This window comes from Equus asinus, chromosome 22 (genome assembly GCF_041296235.1).
Source record: "Equus asinus isolate D_3611 breed Donkey chromosome 22, EquAss-T2T_v2, whole genome shotgun sequence".
Lineage (NCBI taxonomy): Eukaryota > Metazoa > Chordata > Mammalia > Perissodactyla > Equidae > Equus > Equus asinus.
In genome coordinates, this window is record NC_091811.1 from 50,846,375 (window position 1) to 50,871,741 (window position 25,367).

The window sequence follows — 25,367 nt, forward strand, 5'->3', positions numbered from 1 at the left end:
TGATACATATAATCCCTAAATCAAACACTTAAGGAAATCTCCTAAAAATTATCTCATTTCTTCCAATCATAGGTCTGGTCTATTTAAAATGACAAATATGCAATCAACTCTCTCAAGTGTGAATATGCTTGATTGATGCTTTATTTAAAAAATTTTTCTTATCAGGCTATAAAAATGAACTTCTTAGTCCTGACAGTCATTAGGAATATCTTTGGTTTCCATGAAGAATCAACAGACTGGAGATGAGAATGAGCAAGTCATTTGGTAATACAAATTATGATTAACGATTTTTTTCTTTAAAAGGGGAAGAAGAAAGAAAAATTATTACAACTCTTCACACATATACATGCCCATTTATATGGGAGTGGGGGGAAGAAAAAGGAGTGTTTTAAAATATCGCAATTATTGCGGAATCCTCCAAATTAGATTTTTAGTCACTGTCAGTGAACCTCAATTTTACCCCAACTTTCAGAACTATGCTCTTGGATATTTTAAAGCAAAGTAACACATGCAGAGTTAAGCAGGCTATCAATCAATACTAAATAATTACATTAACTCAGCAAATTAAAAAAGCACCATGGAAATTTAAGGTACAACATGAAAACTGCAGAAAAATCAACATTTACCAGAGAATTGTCTATAACACATTGTATCAAAGATCCATGCCTGGGTCTTTGGGTTCTAGTTTACTAAGTGCCAGACCTGACAACTTTCCATATACCCCTCAAAAAAGTGACAATTCCAACCCAAGTAAAGTCCTAGCCCAAAAATAGAAGGGAAAAGTATTAAAATATAAACCTGTTGGTTGCCATGAAGTAAGAAGTCTGTGCTAAGTCCTTGCTTGCTAAAAAAAAAAAAGGGGGGGGGAAGGGGGGTAAGGAAAATGTTATTAGTTCCATTCATTCTCAACAATTATTTAGTAAGCATTTAATGTTTGCAAAGTTGAAACTATAGTGGTGAATAAAGTAGATATGGTCCCTGACCACCTGACATTTACATTCTACCAAAGGAGACAGATAAACGATTTTTAATTATAACATTAATAATTAATGCTGCTTCAGGACCTAGGGACTCAAGCTTTATTCTGCACACCAGGTATCTCGGGTACTTGTTTAAAGTGCAATCCCTGGGCATCCTTCCTAGAATGACTCAATATGTATGGAGAAGGATGCAAGCATTTTTAACAAGTAATCTAGAGATTCTGATGCAATGGTTCACCGAGAAATACTGTAGTAGGGGATGAGCTAATTTGGAGGCAAGATCAGATCTAGAAGACCTTGATCTATTTGGGAAAAGAGATTTTTGGATAAAAAAGAAAATTAAAAATTTTAAATTGAGTAGCCTGTGATTTAATCTCCAAATCACCAAATAACAAACTATTTAATATATTACAATAAAAAAACACATTCCTCCTTCCAAAAGAAAACTGCTCTGGGTGACAAAGAAAATTTTAATCTTGATTAAATATTCATATATATCCATCTCTGTTTAACCCTAGCCTTGCTCAATGTAAACTTTTTAATGCTTTCAAAACATAAAGAACTTGGGGAAACCCCTGGGGATTTTCAGATGAAACACACATTAGCAAAATACAAAATAAGGCCAATTATCAGTTTAGTCCACAAAACTATAAAAGGCATGTAAATGCGCAACAATGTGTAGATATTCCTGATACTACTATTTAAACTAAATAAGGGGAACTAGATTGCATGCAATTATAGCTACTAAAGTTAAATTAGAATAAAAAGAAAGTCTTGCGAAGGGATTGTCAATCATGGAAATAAGTTCAAATAAATTCTGGATGATCCTCTGGGAGGCCTTTAAGACTGTCTGGGACAATCAACCCTAGAATCAAATTAAGATCACCCACTCCCAAGACATGCTTAAAAGTGCTGTTAGATACTCATGATTTGGTAACTTTTCCAAGTACACCCCCAGCTTTGACAAACATTCTCAAGAAGCTAACTCTCTTTAACTGGCGATCACCTGAAAACATTAATTATAAGAACCTAACAGAAAAACCCCAAGTCAGAACCACTCGTTTTGATTTAAGCTAGAAAGCCCTTTCAATTTAACTTTTGGCCAAAACAGCTATATTATGTATTTGTCCACAGCAAATCTTAGCCTCTAAATGGTAAACAACTTAAGACAACTATCCCAAGGTGGGATTCCTTACCTCTAACAAGCTGAGTGCACTTTACCACATGTGTATGTGGGTGATCAATTGTTAGCTCAAAGCCTGAAAAAAAAAACCAACTAGTTAAAAAGCTAAAGATAGTCGAGATACTTTATACTTCTTTTATCTGAATCATCATTAAAGGTCTCTCTCATTTTCCTGTCCCAAAACTGCTGTTCAGAGGCTAAGAGTCACATAAAGTATACAATATGCTGTTTTCTAAGATGCATTATCTCCAAAGCTGCTTATATTTTGACCTAGAAGGTACCACTAAGATAATAAAGCTAATACAGTTTCAAGACCCCTAAGGAACCAATAACCTCCAAACACAAAACACCTTTTTAGGGACAATAGAATATAAATATATGGTTGAAGAAGTAGTCCCTTAAGTGATGACTATCTTCTGAAGCTTAACCTTGAGAAAACAATTTAAAACCTATTCCTGTCTTACTTTGGTTTTGTTCCTTTTCATCATCTTAATCACAATAGGTACTGATCAGTTTATCCAACTCCAATGGTCTTTACCAAAATTACTTAAGGAAGGTCAGTGTGTCTATAAAAATTTTTGAGTAAATTTCTCTTTTTGCATATGTAAATAAAATTTGCTAGATAAAAGTAAAGAAATTCTACTGAAAAATTTACATGATGCAAATCATTCTAAAATAACTGATTCTTGCAAATTAGATCTTACTGCTTTCCATATTAAAATATTAATAAAAATTTATTCCATCAGAAAAACATCATTGTCACCTAAAGTATGGTTACCTTGAAGATATTTAAAGTAAAAAGTTAATTAGCAGAAATTAACTTCAGAGATAAATTTTCATTGTGTGTATATATACGCAATAAAATACCAGTAACTTTCTCACACAACTCAAGAAATCTTCCCCTACCTAGAGAAGAGAAAAATGACAGTCCAAAGGACCTAGAAAAAAACCTCTTTATTTTACCTATTTGCTAAGCTTTTAAAGACAGTCTCTCTGATAAAAATAATAATAGATAATAACAGAATATCATTAGGGTTGCCCATCAACCGCTATAGATTTAACTTCACCTCCTCTCTGCTGTTCTGAACACTGATTACTACTTTTAAAGGCAAATGCTGTTATCTAAATGTGAACAAACAGACTATAAAAATCCATGAAAGAAAAAACTCCTTTAGATAGTTTCTACTATTGTTCATCAGAAAGTTAAAAACTGCAAAACTTTAAAGAGCAAATCATGAATCCTAGAATTAAAAAAAAACAAACTGCTAACTGCTGTTTCAAAGGTCAGCTGTACCTGCACTCTTCCTATGGTATAGGCCAAGGTTAAACTCTGACCTCTAAAACCTCTATAATTTGCAAAAACCTTCCCAAGAGGTTCCTTCTTGTTTCCTAATTTGCAAATTTTAAAATCATATCATTATATGCATTACATACATGTTTATTTAATGTTTGAAAGGAAAATAAACTTACCTAAAGTCTGCAGAATTATGCTTTCTAATATCACCAGATCTTGAACTTGTTGCAGGTAAGCCTGCAGGTCAGAAACACATAAATTACTCCCCAAAAAAGCCCAATATATTAAGTATAAGCAATTCAAACAAACTCTCCCAAGGAAAGCAAAGCCACAAAAGACAGGAGTGGAGTTATGAGGTAAAGTAGGAACTGAAATTAATCTTTATCCCTATTCACTACAGATTCTCCTTTTAAAAGAAAAAAAAAGTGGTATACTGAGAACACTTTATTCATAAACAGCTACAGAAAAAGCGTCAGAGATTTTGTTCATTTTCAGACCGACATTTTAGGTTTTAAAGTTCATGTGCTGCAGACACAAGAAAATTAAAAATATACCTTTTTTCACCATCATCAAAATACATTTGCAGAGCCTTCCTAGAGTAATGTAGGCAATCTCAAACATTAGATTCCTGTTAAACCTTCCCCTTTGGGGTAATGCTAGATTTCTGAAAATTCATGGAAGAATTCAAAGGAAAAGGGAACAAACAAAAAAAATCTCTCAGATTTGTACCAGCCAACACTGTAGTCACTATCCACACATGGCTATTGAGCAATTGTAATGTAGCTAGTCTAAAGTGAAATGTGCTATGAATGTAGAATACACAATGGATTTTGAAGACTTAGTTAAAATAATAATGTAAACTATCTCACTAACAATGTTTTAATATTAATTATATGCTGAAATGACAATACTTGGGGTTAAAAAATACATTATTATAATATAAAATATTAAAATTAACTTTTTATTTTAAATGAAGTTTAATGAAAAGGTAAAAATTTTAAGTTACACATGACTCCTCTTACTCCCATTGGACAGCACTGGTCTAGAACTCTAGAAGAATGAGACTTGAGCCAGGAATTAAGAGACTTACGTTGTAGTTAACTTTCCACTTAACTTTATGATCTTGAATAAGTCCAATAAGGACTTAACCTATGCTATTTTTCCTTTCCATATAGTGAAGAAAATATCTTCCCCTTATCGACTCACCAGGAATAGAAACTCAGGTGAGAAGTTGTGTAAATATACTTCAGAGAAGGAAAAAAAGTGGCAATTATTTTTTATTTCATTAAAATAAAACTTTTATTTAGTCAATTCAATAGACCAATGGCATTTAGTAGTCTCAGATCTAAATAACAGTCCAGAGTAATAACTTTTTTTCTTTTTAACAAGAGCTACTAGTATAGCCCAAAGAGGAGATGAAGAAAGTCAAGACACTGCCACACAAAACACTTAACTCACATAATTAGGGGCTATTATCAAAACCACCCCCCCCTGCAAAAAAAACCACTTTCTCCAATATGATCACAAGAATACACAATTCCATTTATCTATTTGATAAAGGATAACTCATGCATTGATTGTAAAAGACTTAAATAATCTATTAACAGAAACCCATAATTTTTTTTCCCAAGCACTTAAAAATGGCAGACTTCTCAATTTCTCATATCTCATCATTCCCCAATCATTGACTTCTAAAGCCAAGAGAGAGTTGCCCTCCTTTAAAAAGAAGTCAAGAGGGGCTGGCCCCGTGGCCGAGTGGTTAAGTTCCCGCGCTCCGCTGCAGGCGGCCCAGTGTTTCGTTGGTTTGAATCCTGGGTGCGGACATGGCACTGCTCATCAAACCACGCTGAGGCAGCGTCCCACATGCCACAACTAGAAGGACCCACAACAAAGAATATACAACTATGTACCGGGGGAGCTTTGGGGAGAAAAAGGAAAAAATAAAATCTTAAAAAAAAAAAAGTCAAGAAAGGATGGAAGGGAAAAACAAAAAAGCTGTATGTACATGCACAGGACAAATGCCTGGAAGAATATATACCAAAACCGTAATCAGCAGTATCCTCCTAGGAGGAGGAAAGATGAGCTTTAACTTTTACTTTAAATGATTCTTAAGTGTTTGGATACTTTTATAATGAGCATATATAACTTATAATTTCTTAAAAAGTTTAAAAAAAAACACCATTGACAGGACTAATTTTTTAAAAATACTCATTAACAAAAATTTATCTCAAAGAACGTTCTTCATAATGATATTATAGTGGTGAAAAGCTAGAAATTACCTTCTTAACAGAGAATGGTTAAAACACATATATGTATATGATGAAATACTATCTCAACATTTAAACTGGACAATAAGATGGGAAAATATTTGGGATATAGTAAGTAAAAAAAAAAACAGATACAAAATATATACATGTATAGCTATTCATAGAAAAAAAGCTAAAAATAATAATGATTGACATATATCTGAGGTACAAATTACACCTAGGCGACATATTTTCTTCGTTGTTTTTCTGCATTTTCCAATTTTACCACAATGAATACAATTAACTTTTGCCATAAAATTTCTGTTTTTGCTAAGGAAAACACAAACACTAAAAGGTTCCTTTAACAGCCGCCATTCAGACTTCAGTAAATCAAAGTTACAAAACTAAACTAAGATCAAAATAAATTAAGAAGAACAGATGATATGAGTAATTAATCCCCTACCTCACTCCTGGTATCAGGAAGTGATTCCTGTGGATGGAGGCAAGCATGTGCTACTTTGATGACGTGTTCCAATTTTTTTGGCTGCTCCTCTACTTTAGCTGCTAGAAATAAGGCCGCTGGAGCCACAGACTGGATGGAGAGAAAACAAATCATTTATTATTTGTTTAGTCCTAGATCAAGGTAGATCTAAAAAAGAACCAAGCCTCAAACCAAGTTTCTTTACTTCAACTTCATCACCCCTTGCTTACACTTTTTCCTCTATTTAAAATGTCCTCCCCTCTTCTATCTGTAATCCAGTCCACTTTCGAAAACCAATCCTTCAACAAACTCTCTCTCATTAAAAACTACTTAGGTAAGGGGCCAGCCCCATGGTGTGGTGGTTAAGTTTAGCACAATCTGCTTCAGCAGCCCAGGCTCACGGGTTCAGACCCCAGGTGGGGACCTACACCACTCGTGGGTCATGCTGTGGCAGTGACCCACATATAAAGTGGAAGAAGAGCGGCAAAGAGGTTAGCTCAAGGCTAATCTTCCTCAGCCAAAAAAAAAGAAGAAAAAGAAAAAAAAGCTACCTGTTCAAGAAGCCTCTGGATGTAAATGCTGGCTTTCCATTTAAAATAAGGTTATTTATTAAGTTTGTATCAAAGCACTCTATATACCTTGTTTTAAAGGAGTAAATTGAAATGTCCAGGATAGGCAAATCCATAGATACAGAAGAAAGTAGTTTGGTGGTTGCCAACAGCTAGGAGGAGAGCGGAACAGGAGTAACTGCTAAAGGAGTAGTTTCTTTCTGGGGCAATGTAAATGTTCTCAAATTAGGTTGTGGTGATGGTTGCACAACTTTGTGAATATACTAAAAACCAGGGAATTATAGACTTTAAAAGGATGAATTTTATTATATTCAAAGTATCTCAATTATATATATGAGGGGGAGCACAAATCTTAAAAAAAAAAGGAATTCAAAGTATAGTATTATATTCAAGAGGTTAAACATAGAAGGAACTTAGAGGGGGAAAAAATTGAAGCAAGTACACAAGTAGACAACAAACTCAGATACTAAACAATCTAAGAGATTAGAGCAATATGAGATAAATGTAGCCTGATGATCTGGGAAATCTCAGGAAGCAGAAGTTCTCCTGAATCATAACAGGAATATTTCAATGAATCAAAGATGGCAATGGCAAGAGCTGGAATTGGCCAGGAGTCAAAGAAATGCAATAAATAATTTTATAGAATTTAAATAGCTGTTTCCCTTTACTGAGTAGAACTGACAAGCATCCTAATACTTATTTGTATCCCTGCTATACTTTGCTAGAATAGATTTTTCTCCACAAATTCAACTCATAGTAACAATTCTCTTCCTTCATATTTGTTGCAGTTATATATGCCATTTGCTACATATACATTCCTAGACCTTACCACAAGGGAAGCAGAACCAGAGGAAAGTGGGCATGAACAAAGGTGTGGGGAATCAGGGCGTGAAGTACATTCTGAACACCAAACTGAGTAGTTCAATGATACAGATACTGGAATGTGGGACACAAAAAATTTTTAATGAGAGTGACAACAAAGATTTTAGAAAAAAATGCAGAGTTTCAGAAATATTTAGAAAGATTAACCCAACGGTAGCTGGGACAAAAAGGAGGAAAGGATAGGCTACATTAAAAGTTAATTTTTAAAAAACAAAAAATTTTAGAGGGCCAGCCCTGTGGCATACTGGTTAAGTTCAACGTGCTCCACTTCAGCGGCCTGGGTTCACATCCAAGGCAGGAACCTACACCACTCATCAGCCATGCTGTGGTGGCAACCCACATATAAAGTGGAGGAAGACTGGCTCAGATGTTAGCTCAGGGCTAATCTTCCTCAGCAATAATAATAATAATAATAATAACAATAAAAAACCAGAAACAACCCAAAAACCCACCATTAGGGAGCTGGTGAAATAAATTATGGGAACTATACAAAGAAATACTACGTGGCCATTTAAAATAATGAGAAACCAATATGAAAAAAGGTCCAATATGTACCATCAAATGATAAAGGCAAGTTGTGTAAGAGTAGTACAGTAAGAAATGATTTTTATATAAATACATAAATGCTAGTATATGCACAGAAAAATGTCTGGGACACTCTATGCCAAAACATTTATCAATGGTTACCTCTGGAGAGTGGGATTACAGAGCCGCTTTCACTTTTATTATACATTTCTGTATTGTTTTCATTTCTACCATGAGCATTTTTTACCTTTGTAATAAGAAAACAATAACATGAAAAATGCACGGGAGCTTGATAGGACATACAATATATCAATGCCACAATGGTGTATTAAGTCCTCCCAAATTTGAAGCTGGATTCTTCACAGCTAAACTCTTAGAATTAACATACTAAAGGGGTGATTTTTTTGATCTGTTAACTCTAGAATGTACCTAAAATCAGTTCTCTAAAGAGAATCAACAACCCCAAATTAAGAGTCAATGGAGGGGGCCAGTCCCATGGCAGAGTGGTAAGTTCTCGCACTCCACTCTGGTGGCCCAGGGTTTCGCCAGTTCGAATCCTGGGCAGGGACATGGCACTGCTCATCTGGCCACGCTGAGGCAGTGTCCCACATACCACAACTAGAAGGACCCACAACTGAAAAAACATACAACTAGGTACCAGGGGGCTTTGGGAGAAAAAGGAAAAATAAAATCTTTAAAAAAAAGAGTCACTGTATTTTTGAAAAGGTCATGGCATCCAAAAGAATCTCTCTATAGTGGATAATCACCAGATCATTCATCCATTCAACAAGTTTACTGAAGGTGCTTTGAGGATACAGAAAAGTGAGTCTCCATCCTTGCTAAGTTTAATACATAGGAAATAAGGAAAGATATAATTTAAAAAGTAAAAGTAGAGTAAGTATATATTAATACATATACATGCATAGTGTATAAATTGATTTGAGATGTATTTCACCCTAGATTTCAAATCTTTACCATAATAAAAGGGAAAAACGTAGAAAACTTTCAGAATTAGCAAACAGTATGAACTTCTCTTCAAATTTCACTCTTTACCCACTACCTTCTATTCCAGGGCTATCACAAAGCCTCACTGAACACTTCTCTCTCCCTTAATAAGGGTGTGCTCCTTGCAACCTGAGGTAGGGCAGGGCAGGAGGCAGGGAGGCTAAGAGTAGAAGAAAGGTAAACTGACTGGATAATCAACAAAAATAGGGAATACTTAATCCACAAATCCAAAGGGCCTGCTGTGCAACTACTCCCAATACTGAGTCTGCCAACATCTTACACTACCAGAACAGCACCCTGTTTCACAGATTCTCTCCCTATGGCATAAAAAAGGAGGTCAAAACCCATCATCCGAAGGATGAGTCTGAAACACTTTTCCTCAAAAAAAAAAAAAGAAAAAGAGAAGAAATATTTGACTCACAAATCCATATGACGTGTTCATCAAGTTTACCCCTATTAACTTCTGATTTTATTAAACAAAGATAGTCTTACCTGCAAATGGGATATCACTATGCACCCGCTTCCAAGTCATTTACAATAATGTTAAATAGGACCATTTCAGCTAGCAAAACTGAAAATAGCACTATTTACAATTCTGTCCAGAAAAAAAAAATCCCTTTATTACTATTATTTTACTTTTCCTGTCTTAAAAGTCATCCCCTATTCATCACATAATGTACCTTCCCCCTCCAACCAGTCATTGATTGGAATTTTATCAAAGGCTTTTAGAAATTCTAAATAACTTACATTCACTTGTGTTCCTGTGACCATATTATTTAGCGCTTCAAAAATAACAGTTAAATTAGGCATGGTTTTCTCTTTAATGCTAGTCTCCCAGCCCAAAAAAGTTTAATGTTCAATAATCTATTTCTTTATTAGAGAATCTACCTAATCTAAGGATGCACTAAACCCACCAAACAATTAGCTAGACAATTGACAGGAAAACTGGAAGGCTGGATTCAGAACAGCAGTGTAACACACAATGAAAGAGATCAACCCCAAATTCTAAACTTCAAACTCCAGTTCAGCAGTAAAGATTAAAACCACAAACAAAATATAAAGTTGGAATCAATCACAAAAGGAATACACTATATAAAAAAATTATACTTACATTTCGATGGAACTGTGTAAAGGACTGAATCATGTAGAATCGATGCATGTATACGATAGCAGTGTTGATAGTCAATTGTGAGCTAAAATATTCAAGTTAAGGACCCAAAACAGCAGGCACCACAATTCCCCAAACCTCCCTACCACCTCTGTGTCCTCCCAAAAGGACCATGCAGCCAAGTACAGTAGATGCTCCTAAAAGAAAATCATACCTACCTCTCCAAATTAAAGAACAAGCCTGTTTTCTTTCACCAAATTATTAACCACCAATTGACACTTAGCACAATGCCTTACACCTAACAGATATTCAATATAAACTTGCTGAATTAATAATCAAGCTTCTCAGCATGTGCGGATCAAGACAGAATATAAACCAAACTATGTAAGACCTAAACTATGTAAGACCTAAACCGTCACGTGCTTACTGAAAATCCTGCAGTGGTGATCCATTAGCTCAGGATCTCTCTCCACGTGTTTTAAAATGACCTCCCTGATCCAGCCCCTATGTATGTCTCCACTATCTCACTGTCTAAACTCCAGTAATTAACTTTTCAGTTCCACTTCTCTTTGGCAACCGAGCCTTCTCATTTGGTGATCCCTGGGACCAGAAACACTGTGGAATGATTTGCTGTTCATTCCCTGAAAAGAAAAACTTTTAAATGCCTTACTTCTGAAGACCTGAGAAGACACCGTCGGGTATACAGAGATGAGGGAGTCCCATGATGGCAACAATCTTAACAACATACATAAAAAGAAGAGGGCTAAGGTGCCAGGAACAGAATTTCAAACAAAAAGTTTAACTCAGCACTGAGTGGAGACTTAGGAAACAAACTGGATATCTACGATAAAGAGGACACCTCTTTTGAGGTGAGCCTAACCTTAAGACACAAATATTAGCGCCAGCAACACATTTAAAGAGAAGTTGCACCCAAGAATAATTTTTCACTTAGAGAATGAAAAGCACTTGAAAACTGCATTAGCTTTCTTTGCTACAAAATGAGTATATTTTCTGACAAATAAAAATACTTACAGGGGAAAAAAAATCACTAAATTACCTCATCTTTGAAATGAGAAAAAAGAAAAGACATCAGCACTCTGAGTAACTTAAAAACCCATTATTTTGTAAACGGTTTTTTAAAACATTAGATTCGTAGGTCTATAATCCCTACAAATCTAATCTGACATCCATCCTTCCTCTGAAATTCTATAAAACTCTAAGAGTAGCTACTATTTGAATATCTGAAGGTCACGCATCATGATGGGCACAAAAATCAAACTGAAGAGGTATCACCTCATTTTACAGACGAGAAAACCAAGAATTTGACAGCTTTCTTAAACAGCTAGTAAGTGGGAGGAACGGACTTTGAAGCAAAGCTGGGGCATTAACTCTAGGCCACCTTCAGGTACTGAATTTCTCAAAACTCTCTTTACGCGCTAAGTTCAAAAGGCAGCCATCAACCGTGAAACCTCCACCAGACCCCTAGGGCACAGCGGAAAAGCAGAATCTCAAAATCATCAGAGCAGGAAATGAGAACACACCGAAAAGTGACCAGGAAGCGCTGGTTAAAATACAAAGCCGGGAAGGATACGAATTCCCAGCAAGGCTGGCGGCCCGAGCGAGCGAGCGAGCGAGCGGGAAATTAACTCCGCCTCGCTTCCCCCGCGCGAACGCTGAACATCAGACCGCCCCACCGTAAGCTCTCCCACCCAGACATCCAGCCCCTGCCCATCCTCTTCCCGCTTCCGTCCTGACGGAGCCTTGAGGCCTGGACGCCCGAGCAAGGCGGGACTGACTCCTAAGGCCACAGGCCTAGGCCGCAAGGATACACGTTAAGACGCTGCCCCATGTCCTGGAGCAGATTGGCCGCCTGCTGGCGATAAGAAAGTTCTTTATCTGGGTCCAGGCCAAAACGACGAGATGGACTATTTTCCAGCTGTTCTCGAGTAAAATACCACCGTTTGTTGTTGTTCTTCCTCTCTCCCTCCATAGTGCTTCAACTAGAAGGCAGCGGCGAAGGCTGCAAGCACTTCCCAGCGTCACCTAAGCGGCGACACACATCCGCTGTGCGGGGGCAACTGCGACGTGACGGACTTCCGTTAGAGGTGGACGGCTAGGTTGTGACACGCTTCCGCAGAGGAGGGCTAGTTAAAAAGGCTACTTCCGGAATGGACCACGCGGCAACCCGTAGCCGAGTTAACAGCCAGTAGGCGACTAGGAAAGACCTTGGGTCTAGGAGGCAGGCGCCAGTCACGTGATCGTTGGGAGGTCGTGCGGGGGTTCGGAATTTTCGTTCAAAACCTCGTCTCCTCCCGCGAGAGCTGGGTGGAGCACTGGCGCCCGGGGCGAGGGCGCGAGACAGCAGTTGTGGAGGCGTGAGGCGCCCGCCCTCGCGCCGCTCCGCGGCTCCTCGGAGAACTTCGTTTGTGGCGGAGGTGGCGATATAAAATGGGGCAGCTGGAGAACTTGACAGAGAAAATAGGTGAGATTGTCAAAAACTGAAAAAAGTGATCAGAGAGAGTGGCCCTATCGTATATCGTAACATAAAGCAAATAGAGGCGCTTACATTGTTGGTAGTAGTGTCGATGAACCGTTTGAAAACCCGCTTTGCGATTATGTAGCCGAAGCCTTGAAAACGTTCCTACGCCTCGCCACAGTGATCCAACTTAAAGGAACAAAATGAAATTAATAGTAGTAATTTAGTGCTTACTGTGTCCCAGGCATAATACTCACTGTTAAATACACTATTTCGTTTAATCGGCACAATCCCAAAAGGTAGTAACAGTTTAATCTACGTTTCGCCAGCGGTGAACTAACACTCCTTCGATGTGGAAAGCTTCCATCGCCCCCCTGCGCAGGCACAAACTTGTAAGTTCCTGTCTTCTGTCAAGATGTAGCCAAGCTCCAACGCTTCATGGCTGTTTGCTCTTAGGCAAGATGCTTAACCTCTCTGTGCCTCTTGTATAAATGTAAAGGATAATAGTACCTACGTTTTACGTTGTGAAGGATCAAATGAAGTTTAATTAAAAGCATTTATAATAGTACTTGGCGCATAGAAAACATTTAGTAGATGTTATCGTGGTATTATTACATTGTATTGAAATCGAGGGCAAGGACAAGCCGCCTTCAGTTTGGTATCCCCAGCAGCTGCCTATTACGGTCCTGGCTCTAGTAGTCAATAAATGTCAAATAAATGCTCACACACCCTACAATAAAGAAACGGAGGCTTAGAGAAATTTAAGTAGATTTTAAAATCAAGTCTAATTCCGTTGTTCTTTCCATTCTAGCAGACTGTTCTTGCTTTTCTGGAACACTCAATGTACCCTGATTAAATTTGGGTAATATTAGAATCTTTTGTCTCTTATAATATTTTGAGTCTTGTCATTTCTAGACATGGCTGCTCCCACTCAGTAAATTTGATTTTAATTCATCTTCAGAAGTCTTTCCTTCCATTTCAGGCCCTCCTCTGCCATGTACTGCTTACAGTCAGCATTAGCTCCATTTACTCCAGAAAAGTTGAGGTTCAGGAAAATTTAAATTACTTACCTGAGGTTATACATTAAAAAAAAAATTTAAACAAAATTTTAAACTTCTTCCATTACAGACTTTTGTCTTTTAATGGAATAAGCACTTTTTCGGTTATGTAGTCATGTATGTTGTCTTTTAAACAGCCAAAATTCTCTCTCTTAGATCCTCTTGCCTATCTCTGACTTGTGTTTGGTTCTCGACTTAATCTCTTGGATTGATGATTCCATTTTTGAATTTGCTTTCCTGGCTGAGTATACCAGTCTTCCAAGAAAAAGTTGTGGTGTCTGCCAGGCTTCAGGCGGCGCAGCTGTTGACCAATGGCTCGCTAGCCTGCCGTACAGAAGAGAGGGAGCTGTGTAAATCAGAGAAAGGAAATATTCTTTGACTGAAGATAAAATTATTTGAAAGTAGATGGCAGTGATCACATAATTGCTAAACATGAGTTTTTGAGTCAGGCCTGGATTCAAATCCTACCTATTCTTTTTTTTTTAGCCATCTTAACCATTTTTAAGTAAGGTCAACTATATTCACATTATTATACAGCAGGTCTCAACAACTTTTTCATTTTGCAAAACTGAAACTCTGTACCCAGTGAACAACTCCCCATTTCCCCTCCTCCCAGCCCTGACCACCCCCAAGCTACTTTCTACCTCCGTGAGTTTGACTACTTTAGATACTTCATGTAAGTGGAATCATACAGTATTTGTCATTCTGTGACTGGCTTATTTCACTTGGTATAATGTTCTCAAAATTCCCAGCTGTTCTTTTAACTGTCTGATCTTAAATGTCATCTCTGCATCCTGACAGAACACCATCTGGCACATAGTAGGTGTTCAGTACATTTTTATTGTCAAAATAATGTTAACTTTCAGATTCATTGCCCTTAAGGAACAATTAACAAAATCTTAAACCAGAGGAATTTTACTTTTTTAAAAATTTTAAATAGGACTCCATTTCCCGTAAATCACACCTATGAGGCTATTCTTCCTATTCACTAGACTAATCTTGTTCTGGGTAATCTTATTTCATGGTTTGATTTTGTCTTGCATTGTGCTCATGAATATCATATTTCAGTCATGTCAAACATTCTTACCATTTACTACTGTTAAAACAGTTTCTCCCCAACATTCATATAGTCTCCAAATTAAAATATGAAATGATGGTGTGCTATTTTTAACTATCAACAAGTCCATGTTCAGTGATGTCACATTGATAGCTTGAAATTGGCCATGGTATGTGTGTACTGGTAAATTATGAACAACTAGCTATCCAGTAAAACAATTGTATGGGTATGTAAACATACATACATTGTTATAAAATTTACTAATACAAAGGATGTGTAGCACACAATTTATAAAAAATAAAATATGAATCTTTATTGTAAATTTCTTATAGTCAACTGATTCTCACAGAATGCTTTCATTGAGTTTTGCCAAACTCTTGAATCAAGAACCAGCCTATGATTGCATTTAACAAAAGAGTATAGCTTTGATGGTTGACATTTTTATTTGCATTGAAAATGAAACAATGAGACTTATGTTGGAACTTCACCTATTTGTCAGTGACTTAAGCAACATCTTTGCTGAATTGGATAATAGTTTTTGAATACTGGAAGACTGTTTCAATTTCTTGTGCTATTGACAATGTAACGGCTACAGATGTGATACACTCTTAATCTACAACATTAACATTTTCTCTATCACTTTCTTAAGACTAGACAATCAGTAAAACAAATAAACCAAGCCTCTGTTTGTAGCATCTGCCAATCTCTGTAGTGTAAATTCTCCCACCATGGCCAATTTCAAGCTATCAATGTGACATCACTCATGAAATATGGAAGAGATGAACACCCTATCACATAGTATTTCTTCCATACAGATACAATAGACGGGACTTCTGTTTTCCAATCTGACATGTAAAGAACTTGGAAGTCATCACTCCTGTTCTCACAACAAAGAAAGAAGCGGAACAAACTGAAAGGCAACAACCTTTCTTAAATCCATCAGAGAACTGAGGTGACTGCAAACCACCACAAAAACTGGAGAGACAGGCGGAATCAGAACAGGCAGAACAGGGAATCATGGCTTACTGGGAGCAAAACCTATTACTGGAACCAGCAACTGGTAGGAGTACTTAAAGTGCAATTGACTAATTGCTGGAGACTGAATGTAGACTAGATTGAAAGATTCAAAAAAAAAACTCCTGGGGCCTCAGGCTTAAGGGGTCTCCCCCATTTTCATGAGTTTTACCTCCAGGAGTCCCACAGGTCTTACTATGAAGATTGGAGAAAAATCCCCTCATCATTCCAGCAGGGAAAGGGAAAAAGTAGCTATTTTGAAATATACCCAGAGCATTCAGTTCTCCTTAACAAAGGCCTGTCCTCAAGAGAAACTACTTAAAAGAGCCTAATCAATATGGGAGAAGGAAAATAACCAACTCCAGCCTCTAGCCTTCTTGTTTCACCTGAAGGGGGAAAAAAGACAAGAAGCATTTGCGAAGGTCACAGTCCAGGGACACAACCTCACTAAAGGACTGAGACCTAATAGGATTATAGAACACTTCCCCTCCCCCAACTTGACCAGCACATCAGTAGGGCTCCTATGTAATAACGGGGGATTACAACTGAAAGAACTACAAACTCAGACCCTACTTAAAGAGTCTCTAGGGAAACCTAAAGTCAACAGAGGAGACAAATACAAGGACATTGGAGGAAATTTTAGCCTCTGACTCCTATTGCTATACCAAACAGGAAACACAGGCTAACTCCCAGCCAGATAAACATAAAACATTTTACCCAATATATTGTGTCTGACTTTCTACAAAAAAATTACAAGGCATGCTAAGAGGCAAAAAATACAGTCTAAAGAGACAAAGCAAGCATCAGAACCAGACTCATATATGGCAGAAATTTAATTATCAAACTGGGAATTTAAAATAACTATGATTAACATGCTAAGGACCCTAATGGAAAGAGTGGACAATATGCAAGAATAGATGAGTAATGTAAGCCGAGAGATGAAAACTCTAAGAATCAAAAGGAAGTGCTAGAAATCAAAAACACTGTGACAGAAATGAGGAATGCCTCTGATGGGCTTATCAGTACACTGGACACAACCAAGGAAAGAATCAGTGAGTTTGAAGATAGATCAGTAAAAATTTCCCAAACTGAAAAGCAAAGAGAAAAAATGAAAACAGCAGAACACAATATCCAGACACAATAGATGTAAATAACCTCATGAGCATAGATAATAGTAAAATGTAGTAAAATAATTAGGGAGACAGATGACTTTAGTATTTACTACTTTTATTTTTAATATAGTTTATTCACTTGTAAGTTTAGATAATTTTTAATAATGGCTTGTTTAACAACCAACTTGCAAATTTCTGGAAAATTTAACAAGCAGCTCTTGAAAGTCTGTAACTGGCTCACACTGCTGCTTGAAATAAAGACTCGTTGGAAGTACCATATTCAGATTTAAATACGGTTTCTTAAGGTTCCATTATATGCTGAATATGCTATGCTGAGTAAATTTGCCTACATTTTCTCACAATTCTCATAACTCATGAAGTAGATACTATTGCCCTTTTTTTAAATAAAACTGAGGCTTAATCTGTTCAAAGTCAGACACCTAGAAGATGGCAAAACTAAGATTTGAGCCCAGGTCACTGCTCTTTCTACTCACTGCCATCTGAAGCTTACAGTATAAATAAGACTAGGGCAAGAGAAAGGATAACTAGTACTTGATTCATCCATTTTCCTGAAGTTATTTAGCCCACTCCCGCTCCAGCTCCACTGTGAACCCATAAGTCCTGTGCCTCCTTAGACAAAGGGGGTGTCAGTCACAGTAATTCTTCAGGACATTACCATGGTTACCAAACAGTGCAGTGCTCCAACCTGGACATTCTAGAAGAGGACAGGGAGGAGCTGAGATGGCCTTCTTTAACTTGTGTCTATTGGGATATCAAAATTCCTTTCGGAACAAGAAGAAGGACACAACTGAAGAAACAAGTAAGGGAAATAAAGAGTAGAGCGTTAGGAGGCCACTTCTTAGCCATTTCTTTTCCTGCCTTTGGTTGGAGATTTATCTGCCAAGATTAACAATTAGACTAGTTAAAATTATGGAGCACGGAGAGTATCCATTCGTTAATGTCATTTAATATCCTTATTATGACACCCAGTTGATTCAACTGAATAACTGTATTCTTAACTCATTTGCTCATTTAGTCAACGTTTGTTAAGCACCAGCTATGTGCCAGGCTTTATGTTGGTGACTGAGGTTACAAAGATGGATAGAGTAAGGCCTCTGCCATAAAGTGGCTGGCTATCAGGTGAAGATAAGTATGCAGACAAAAAAGCTGGAATATAGTATATGATTAAGTTAAATATGGAATGCTGTGGAACCACAAAAGAGGAAGTACCTGATACTATTGGATTTGGAATGAGAATGAGGATCCTTTAGAAAAGACAGGATATGCTTCCAGAACTGAGTGTTAAAGGATGATTGGAGTTGATCAAGTAGACAAGAAGGGAATATAGCACAGACAAAGGAAAAGAGACTTGAGAGAGACCCATATTAAGTGAAAGCCAAGTCCTTGGGTACAGATAAAGAGTAAAGTAGACAGGTACTGAGAAGCAGGCCTTGAAAACTAGACAGGGTCCAGATAATTGAGGATGCTGTGAGCCATGCTAGGAATTTTAACCTTACGGGGAGCCGCTGAAGGAGTTTTAGTAGGCAGTGAGTAAATATCAGATCTGTGTTATATCCAGAGTACCTAGCAGTGCCTCATGTACAATAGAGGTTTAATAAATATTTAGGATGAATGAATGAATAAATGATATTGAATGACTAACTCTAAAACAGGAAGTTACACAGGACGCTTTGCAAGGGATGTGACAATTGATTAAGGTCTTAAAAGATGAATTGTTTGAAAGTACAGAAATGAAGGAGAAAGAGTATTCCAGGCAGAATGGAGAACACGTGAAGGAAATTAAGTGTAGGCAGGTACTGAAGCAGAAGTTGTATTGGGGTAAAGGGAGGGAGTAACTGAGAAAGTATAAAGCACAAAGTTAGGATTGTAAAGCACTGATCTTGTATAAGCCTCCGTTCTGTCCTCTTTCTAATTCCATCAAAGAAGCTCTGTTTTACATATCCTGCTTCTAGGGTTCCACTGATGGACCCTCAAAATCCCTTAATAGCCCTACACCAGCCCTCCCCTGCTTACTCCCCCCAAGCTGAGTCCCAGCATTATGCCATGGTGCTGCTATTGTCCCCAAATACGGAGCTCTTCGCCCTCTCTCAGAGAAACACACTTGGCCTACCCCACAAATTTCCCTTGTTCCAGGCTAAGAATAGGCCTCTCCTAGCTGCTCCAACCCTGCCTGATTTCTCACCGTGAGGGAACTGAGCACCAAGCTTGGGGTTCTCCTACCCATTTAGCTACTTAAACACTAGTAAACAAGACACTAATCCAAAGAGGCCTGGCTCTTGTTTCTGAATAATTTTGTAGGCTAGGCAGAGAGAATGATTTCACTTCGTAAAAACTGGAGTCCCCTATGGGATGACAGGGAAGTATCCTGACAGCATCTGCTAACTCATTTTTCCATCCCAAGGCAGACTATAAGAGGAAGGAGGCTTGGCCAAACTGTCGGCCTAAAATGTAAGGTTAGAGGGAGGACTGGACATCAAATTTGCCACCCCTGCTCCCCTGCCTGCTTCCCCCTCCCCTCTCAATTTTACACCCTCTGGCCACCTCTCAAGATTTGAACAGATGAAGTCTACTTGCTAACTTCTAATTAATCTCTCATTTTGTTGGCTCAAGCACTTAATAATAAACAACTATTTATTTATATGTACATTGTGCTAAGCACTCTACATGCATGATTCCATTTAATCCTCTCAACATTCCTGTGAAGTAGGTATTCCTATTTTCTTTTTACCAATAAGGAAACTGAGGCTCCAAGAGGTTAACTTATTTACCCAAGGTCACAGTGATAGAGCCAGAATTTGATTCCAAATTTTCAGACACCTATGCTTGTGCTCATTTTTTTAAAGTTATTTATGGGGACAAATTGCACAGGTCTTTTGCTGTGAGCAGGCCACTGTACAATTGGTCAGCCTTTCTAAGAAAATCTGTCAACCCCTAAACCCTGGGTTCAAATGTCAGGTGGGCTTTGCATAGAGTTATTCACCATTCCGCAACAGGTATTTCTCAAGATTGCCAGGAGCCCACCATTCACTGGAACTGAATGGTAACTTTTTGCTCAGCTAATGGCTAGAATTGTTGACTTAGGAACTGCTTTATGGAGTCAGTACCTTCTAACCTTCTCCCGTCTGCCTCAGGCAACTTCCCAAGAGCGGTACAACACTTTAGAAGTCTAGAGTAGTGGTCTACAAGCACAGGAAAGAGTAACTGGTTCCTTCTGATCTCTCTTTTTTTCCCTCTCTGATACACACACACAGAGACATCGCAGAATCATCATTATATAGTCCAACTGTTATATGCAGAAACCAAAACAATCATTTGATTTGTTTTCTGTGCTTAAAACTGGAGTTATTGGTGAAAACTCAGTGCTAGGAGTCTATCCACATCTTATTTCTCCGAAGAAAACTAGGAAGTTTCACTTCTGGGACAAGAATTTAGTGAAATCACCATTTGACAAGGCAACAAGTTACCACTGGTCCCATCCTTCCAGGAGGCATCTTGAACTGAATTTGGCCTGTCTGACCCTGGAGTGTGGCTCACCTAATCAACACCCATAAACTCCTAACCACTAAGTACAGGTCCCTGGTATAAACCTGCCACCAGTCATCCAGCTACAATTAATAAGTAGTGTATAATCAAAGTAGAATGTAATTACAATAGAATCTCTCTTATCGGACAAATAGTTGGTCAGTTAATTTAACAAAAGTTTGCATGGTAAATTGGAGAATCAAAAGATACATACCTTATCCATTTTAGTTTCTCTTAATATGTATAACTATAGGTTCACTAGTTTTTTTGATATAGTGCCAGTTCCTTTTCTTTGAAAATATGTCTATTGGGGCTGGCCTGGTGGCATAGTGGTTAAGTAGGCATGCTCCACTTCGGTAGCCTGGCCTTCACAAGTTCAGATCCTGGGTGCAGACCTGTGCACTGTTCATCAAGCCATGCTGTGGCATCGTCCCACATACAAAATAGAGGACGATGGGCACAGATGTTAGCTCAGGGCCAATATTCCTCAGCAAAAAAAAAAAGGAGAAGAAAGAAAGAAAAATGTGTCTATTGATGAGGACCGTGCCTTTTTTTCACCCTCAATTCTTCAGCTACAATTTCCATTTGGATTTATTTAAAGTGGAGTCAGGCATTTGCAAAGCAAACTTATTTTTTTATGAGTTTTATGATTTTCCTCAATCTTTTAATCTTCCTCATTCCTAATCAACCGATATATTTAAAAATTATCTTTTAATTCTTTTTCAAAGTAATACTAAACATAAAGAATAGTGCTAAAAAGGCTTATAATGAAAAAATGAGTCCCTTGCCTCAGCCCTCTCACCTCCACTCTCCAGGGACGATCATTTTCAACTATTTTAGTTGTTTCTTTTGGCACTTGCCTTCCTACTTCTAAAGAAAATGTTTATATGCTATGTATTGACTTATTCATTTGTGGTTATTATATATTGCCTTCCTGTTATGACAGTTGAGAATTTAGCTTTCTTATACCACACCCTGTGCTTCCCCTCTCCCACTCTAGTTTTTCCAGGATAGTTATATCACAGTTTTAGGTTTCTGGTAGGCAAAATTCTAAGGATGACCCTCAGTGAACCTTGCCCTTGTATAGTCTCCTCCCCTTTGAGTGTAGGTGGAACTTCTGAATATGGCAGATAACACTCTGGTGATTGTTACTTTATATAGAGAAAGGGAGATTATCCGAATGGACCTAATCTAATCACACAAGCCCTTTAAAAGCAGAGTGTTTTCTCCAGCTAACAGCAAAAGAAGAATTCAGAGATTAGAAGCATGAGCAGGATTTGGCACATCATTGCTGGCTTTAAAAATGGAAGGAGGCACATGCCAAGGAACATGGGTGGCATTTAGGAGCTGACTGGCCTAGCTGACAGCCAGCAAGGCCTCAGTCCTATAACCACAAGAAACTGAATTCTGCCAACAACCTGAATGAGCTTGAAAATGGATTCTTCTCTCAAGCCTCCAAATAAGACCCCAGCCCAGCCAGCACCTTGATCTCAGCCTTGTGAGAATTAGTCGAGTCTGCCCAGACTTCTGACTTACAGAACTGTGAGATAATAAATGGATGTCGTTTGAAGCCACTAAATTTGTGATCATTTGTGATGCAGCAATAGAATGCTAATACAAGTTTAAATCCATATATATTTTTTAAAGATTTTATTTTTCATTTCTCCCCAAAGCCCCCCATTACATAGTTGTATATTTTTAGTTGTGGGTCCTTCTAGTTGTGGCATGTGGGACACCGCCTCAGCATGGCTTGATGAGCGGTGCCATGTCCTCGCCCGGGATCCCAACCAGCGAAACCCTGGGCTGCCGAAGCGGAGAGTGCAAACTAAATGAGTAGTCGTATGGTCTTACAAATATGTAAAAATTTTTTGCTAGAGTTAAGAATTGCCACTGTATTTTCATTTGCTTGGTTGTCCAAGTAACTATTGTTACTTTTTTTCCCAGATACTTTGACAGCTCTGTCAAATGCCCAATGATATTTTTTCCAAACACTCAAAACACAAATCTGTCAACTTCACTTTTTCCCAAACTGCCTCTCTCTTACTCCAGTCTGGTGCATTGCTCTTGTCCTGGAACTTGCTTTTGCCTCTCTCTAAGGTTTTATTGCCTGTTTCCTGGATCCCATGTTTTCTTTCTTGGTTTACTGTCTCTCCTACCTGAAATATATCCTAGAATAGCTTCCTAAGAATGTGTAGGAGGTATATTTTTGAATCCAGAATGGTTTTATTCTACCCTCATACTTAATTGTCAGTTTTTCCAGATATGAAATGCTAGGTTTAAAATTACTTTCTGAGAATTTCAAAGGTATGTCTTTATTATCCTCTAGTTTCCAGTTGGACTCCTTTGTGAGTGACTTATTTCTCTCTGGAAGCTTTTAATTTTCTTTTTGTTCCTTAGTGTTCTGAAATTTCGTAATGATGGAACTTGCTGTAGGTCTTTTTTCATTCATTGTGATAGATACTTCATGAGCTTTTTCAATCTGGAAATTTGCACCCTTCATTTCTGAGAAATTTTCTTTTATTATTTCTTAATTTATTCTCCACTTCCATTTGTCAGCTATAAAACCTCCTGAACTGATCCTGTAACTTCTTAATCTTTCTCTGTATTTTCTTTGGGTTTTTAAAAATTTCCTCTTTGGGAGATTCCTCAATTTTATGTTCCAGCCTTCTGTGTTAATTATCTATTGCTGTGTAACAAATTACGCTAAGACAGAGAGACTTAAAACAACAAACATTTATTACCTCACAGTTTCTGTGAATCAGGAATACAGGAGCAGCTCAGTATGTGGTTCTGGCTCAGGGTTTCTCATGTGATTGCGGACAGGATGTCAGCAGGTGCTGCGTTCATCTTATGGCTGAAGGCCTCAGTTCCCTCTGACTGTTGACAAGACATCTCAGTTTCTCACCATTCTCACCACCTATCCACAAGCTGCTTGAGTGTTCTCACATGGCAGCTAACTTTCCTCAGAGCAGGTGATCTGAGAGAGAGAGAGAAGGAAGCCACAGTCACTTTTTATGACCTAGTCTGAGAGGTGACTGTCACTTCCACCTTATTCTATTAGAAGAGAGAAAGTAAATCCAACCAACACTCAAGGGGAGGGAAATAGCTCTACTTCTTAAAGGAAGGAATATCAAAGAAGTTGTGGACATATGTGAAAACTACCACACCTTTGTATGAGAACGTTTTATTTTGGTTACTATGTTGTTTATTTCCAAGGGCCATTTTTGATGCTCTAGTTTTCCTTTTCCATATCTTCTCTCTTTTCTTCATGGATATTATACTTTATTTGAGTTCTCTTCTGTTCCGTGCCTTAGCTCTGTTTCCTCTAGGCCCTTTTTCCTATGAGTTTATTTTAGTCTCTATTTTTCTCATTGATGATTATCATTAAATAACTGATGATCCCTCGCTCTCTATTATAATTTAAGAATGAGGAAACTAACAAGCTGACTGGGAGCTTATTGGGGGAGTTGTCCATTGTGGGCTTCACTGGGAGCTTTCCTCTGAATCTCTGTGGTTTCTCCAGGGAAGAACCCTGTATTGCTTTAATGGGGATTGGTTGTCTGCTTGTCTGCTAGCATACTGGGACTGGGACAGGAGAAGAGGGTATAGAGAGTCTTAGAGGATCTATATTTTCACTTAATCATCAGATTTTTAGTCGTACACCATATACCAGCCCTCACAGCAGGATTCACTGCAATGTCTCTTAGATTTAGTTCCTCCAAAGAAATCTTTTGCTTTTTTTCCAGTTTTATTGAGATATAATTGACATAAAACATTGTGTAAGTTTAAGGTGTACAGCATGTTGATTTGATACATTTACATATTGCAAAATGATTACCACCTTTGCATTAGTTAGCACCTCCATCATGTCATGGAATTACCATCTCTTTTTTGTGGTAAGAACATTTAAGACCTACTCTCTGAGCACCTTTGAGGTATATAATACAGTATTATTAACTATAATCATCATGCTGTACATTAGATCCCAGAATTTATTCATCTTATAACTTGAAGTTTGTACACTTTAACCAACACCTCCTCATTTCCCCCACCCCGAGCCCCTGATAATCACCATTCTACTCTCTGTTTCTATTAGTTCAGCTTTCTCAGATTCCACGTATAAGTGAGATCACACAGTATTTGTCTTTCTCTGTCTGACTTATCTCACTTAGCATAATGCCCTCAAGGTCCATCCATATTGTTGCAAGTCACAGGATTTCCTTCTTTCTCATGGCTGAATAATATTCTATTGTATATACGTACCACATCTTCTTTATCTATTCATCCATTGATGGACGCTTGGGTTTCCATATCTTGGCAATTGTGAATAATGCTGCAATGAACAGGAGAGTGAAGATATCTCTTCAAGATCCTGTTTTCATTTCCTTTGGCTGTATACTAGAAGTGGGATTGCTGGACAGAAATCTGTCTTCTCTTTGTTGATGCAGGGTGCTTTGCCTGGTTGTACCACTTGCTCCATAGACTGAGTTTCAGTGACCACTTTACTGTTCTCAAACCTGTTCTTTACTCCTACCTTCTGTGGTACCTGTTACATTCTAAGGTTTGAGCCTCTCAGGTGAATTAGCTCAATTCTAGATGTATCCTCCACTACAGAAACTTAAGTTAAAACTTTCCCATTCTGGTAGATTAGTTACCATCCCTCTATCCACTTTCCATTGTCCAAAAGATAATTCCATTGAAATATATCATCTGCTATTGTCTCTTTGCTCTCTCTCTCTTTGCCTTTAAAGGTTAAAGCCATTATTGTTGTTGTTGTTATTTTGACGTCATTTTAGCAAATTTGAGAGGAAAGGGAAATAAACTTATATGATCA

The 25,367-nt window shown here is 37.8% G+C and overlaps 3 protein-coding genes across 8 annotated transcripts in view; 1 reads left to right on the forward strand and 2 right to left on the reverse strand.

The window, feature by feature from the left end:
• Positions 1–12,379, reverse strand: part of CCNT1 (cyclin T1) — a 28,968-nt gene extending 16,589 nt beyond the window's left edge. Inside the window, exons 1-6 of one of the 2 annotated variants that reach the window (XR_001399466.3) lie at positions 12,103–12,379; positions 10,277–10,358; positions 6,167–6,295; positions 3,634–3,694; positions 2,177–2,239; positions 799–844 (exon numbers count right to left, since the gene is read on the reverse strand). Coding sequence is in view for 1 of the 2 variants with exons in the window: in XM_014850033.3 (XP_014705519.1) it covers positions 799–844; positions 2,177–2,239; positions 3,634–3,694; positions 6,167–6,295; positions 10,277–10,358; positions 12,103–12,263 (542 nt within the window). In the remaining variant the exon portion in view is untranslated. The remainder of the gene's footprint in view (positions 1–798; positions 845–2,176; positions 2,240–3,633; positions 3,695–6,166; positions 6,296–10,276; positions 10,359–12,102) is intronic. The other variant, XM_014850033.3, reaches the window with a different exon arrangement.
• Positions 12,380–12,449: 70 nt separating this feature from the next.
• Positions 12,450–25,367, forward strand: part of SPMIP11 (sperm microtubule inner protein 11) — a 30,158-nt gene continuing 17,240 nt past the window's right edge. Inside the window, exons 1-3 of one of the 4 annotated variants that reach the window (XM_070494605.1) lie at positions 12,606–12,755; positions 13,079–13,141; positions 15,680–15,924. In XM_070494605.1, coding sequence (XP_070350706.1) covers positions 15,882–15,924 — 43 coding nt within the window. In that variant the 5' untranslated portion in view covers positions 12,606–12,755; positions 13,079–13,141; positions 15,680–15,881. Of the gene's footprint in view, positions 12,756–13,078; positions 13,142–15,679; positions 15,925–17,716; positions 17,811–25,367 lie in introns of those variants that run through there. The other 3 variants (XM_044756286.2, XM_014850035.3, XM_014850034.3) reach the window with 3 other exon arrangements.
• ADCY6 (adenylate cyclase 6) overlaps positions 23,252–25,367 on the reverse strand; it is a 40,626-nt gene continuing 38,510 nt past the window's right edge. For both annotated transcript variants that reach the window (XM_070494601.1, XM_070494599.1), the window contains one exon: positions 23,252–23,510. In XM_070494601.1, coding sequence (XP_070350702.1) covers positions 23,487–23,510 — 24 coding nt within the window. In that variant the 3' untranslated portion in view covers positions 23,252–23,486. The remainder of the gene's footprint in view (positions 23,511–25,367) is intronic.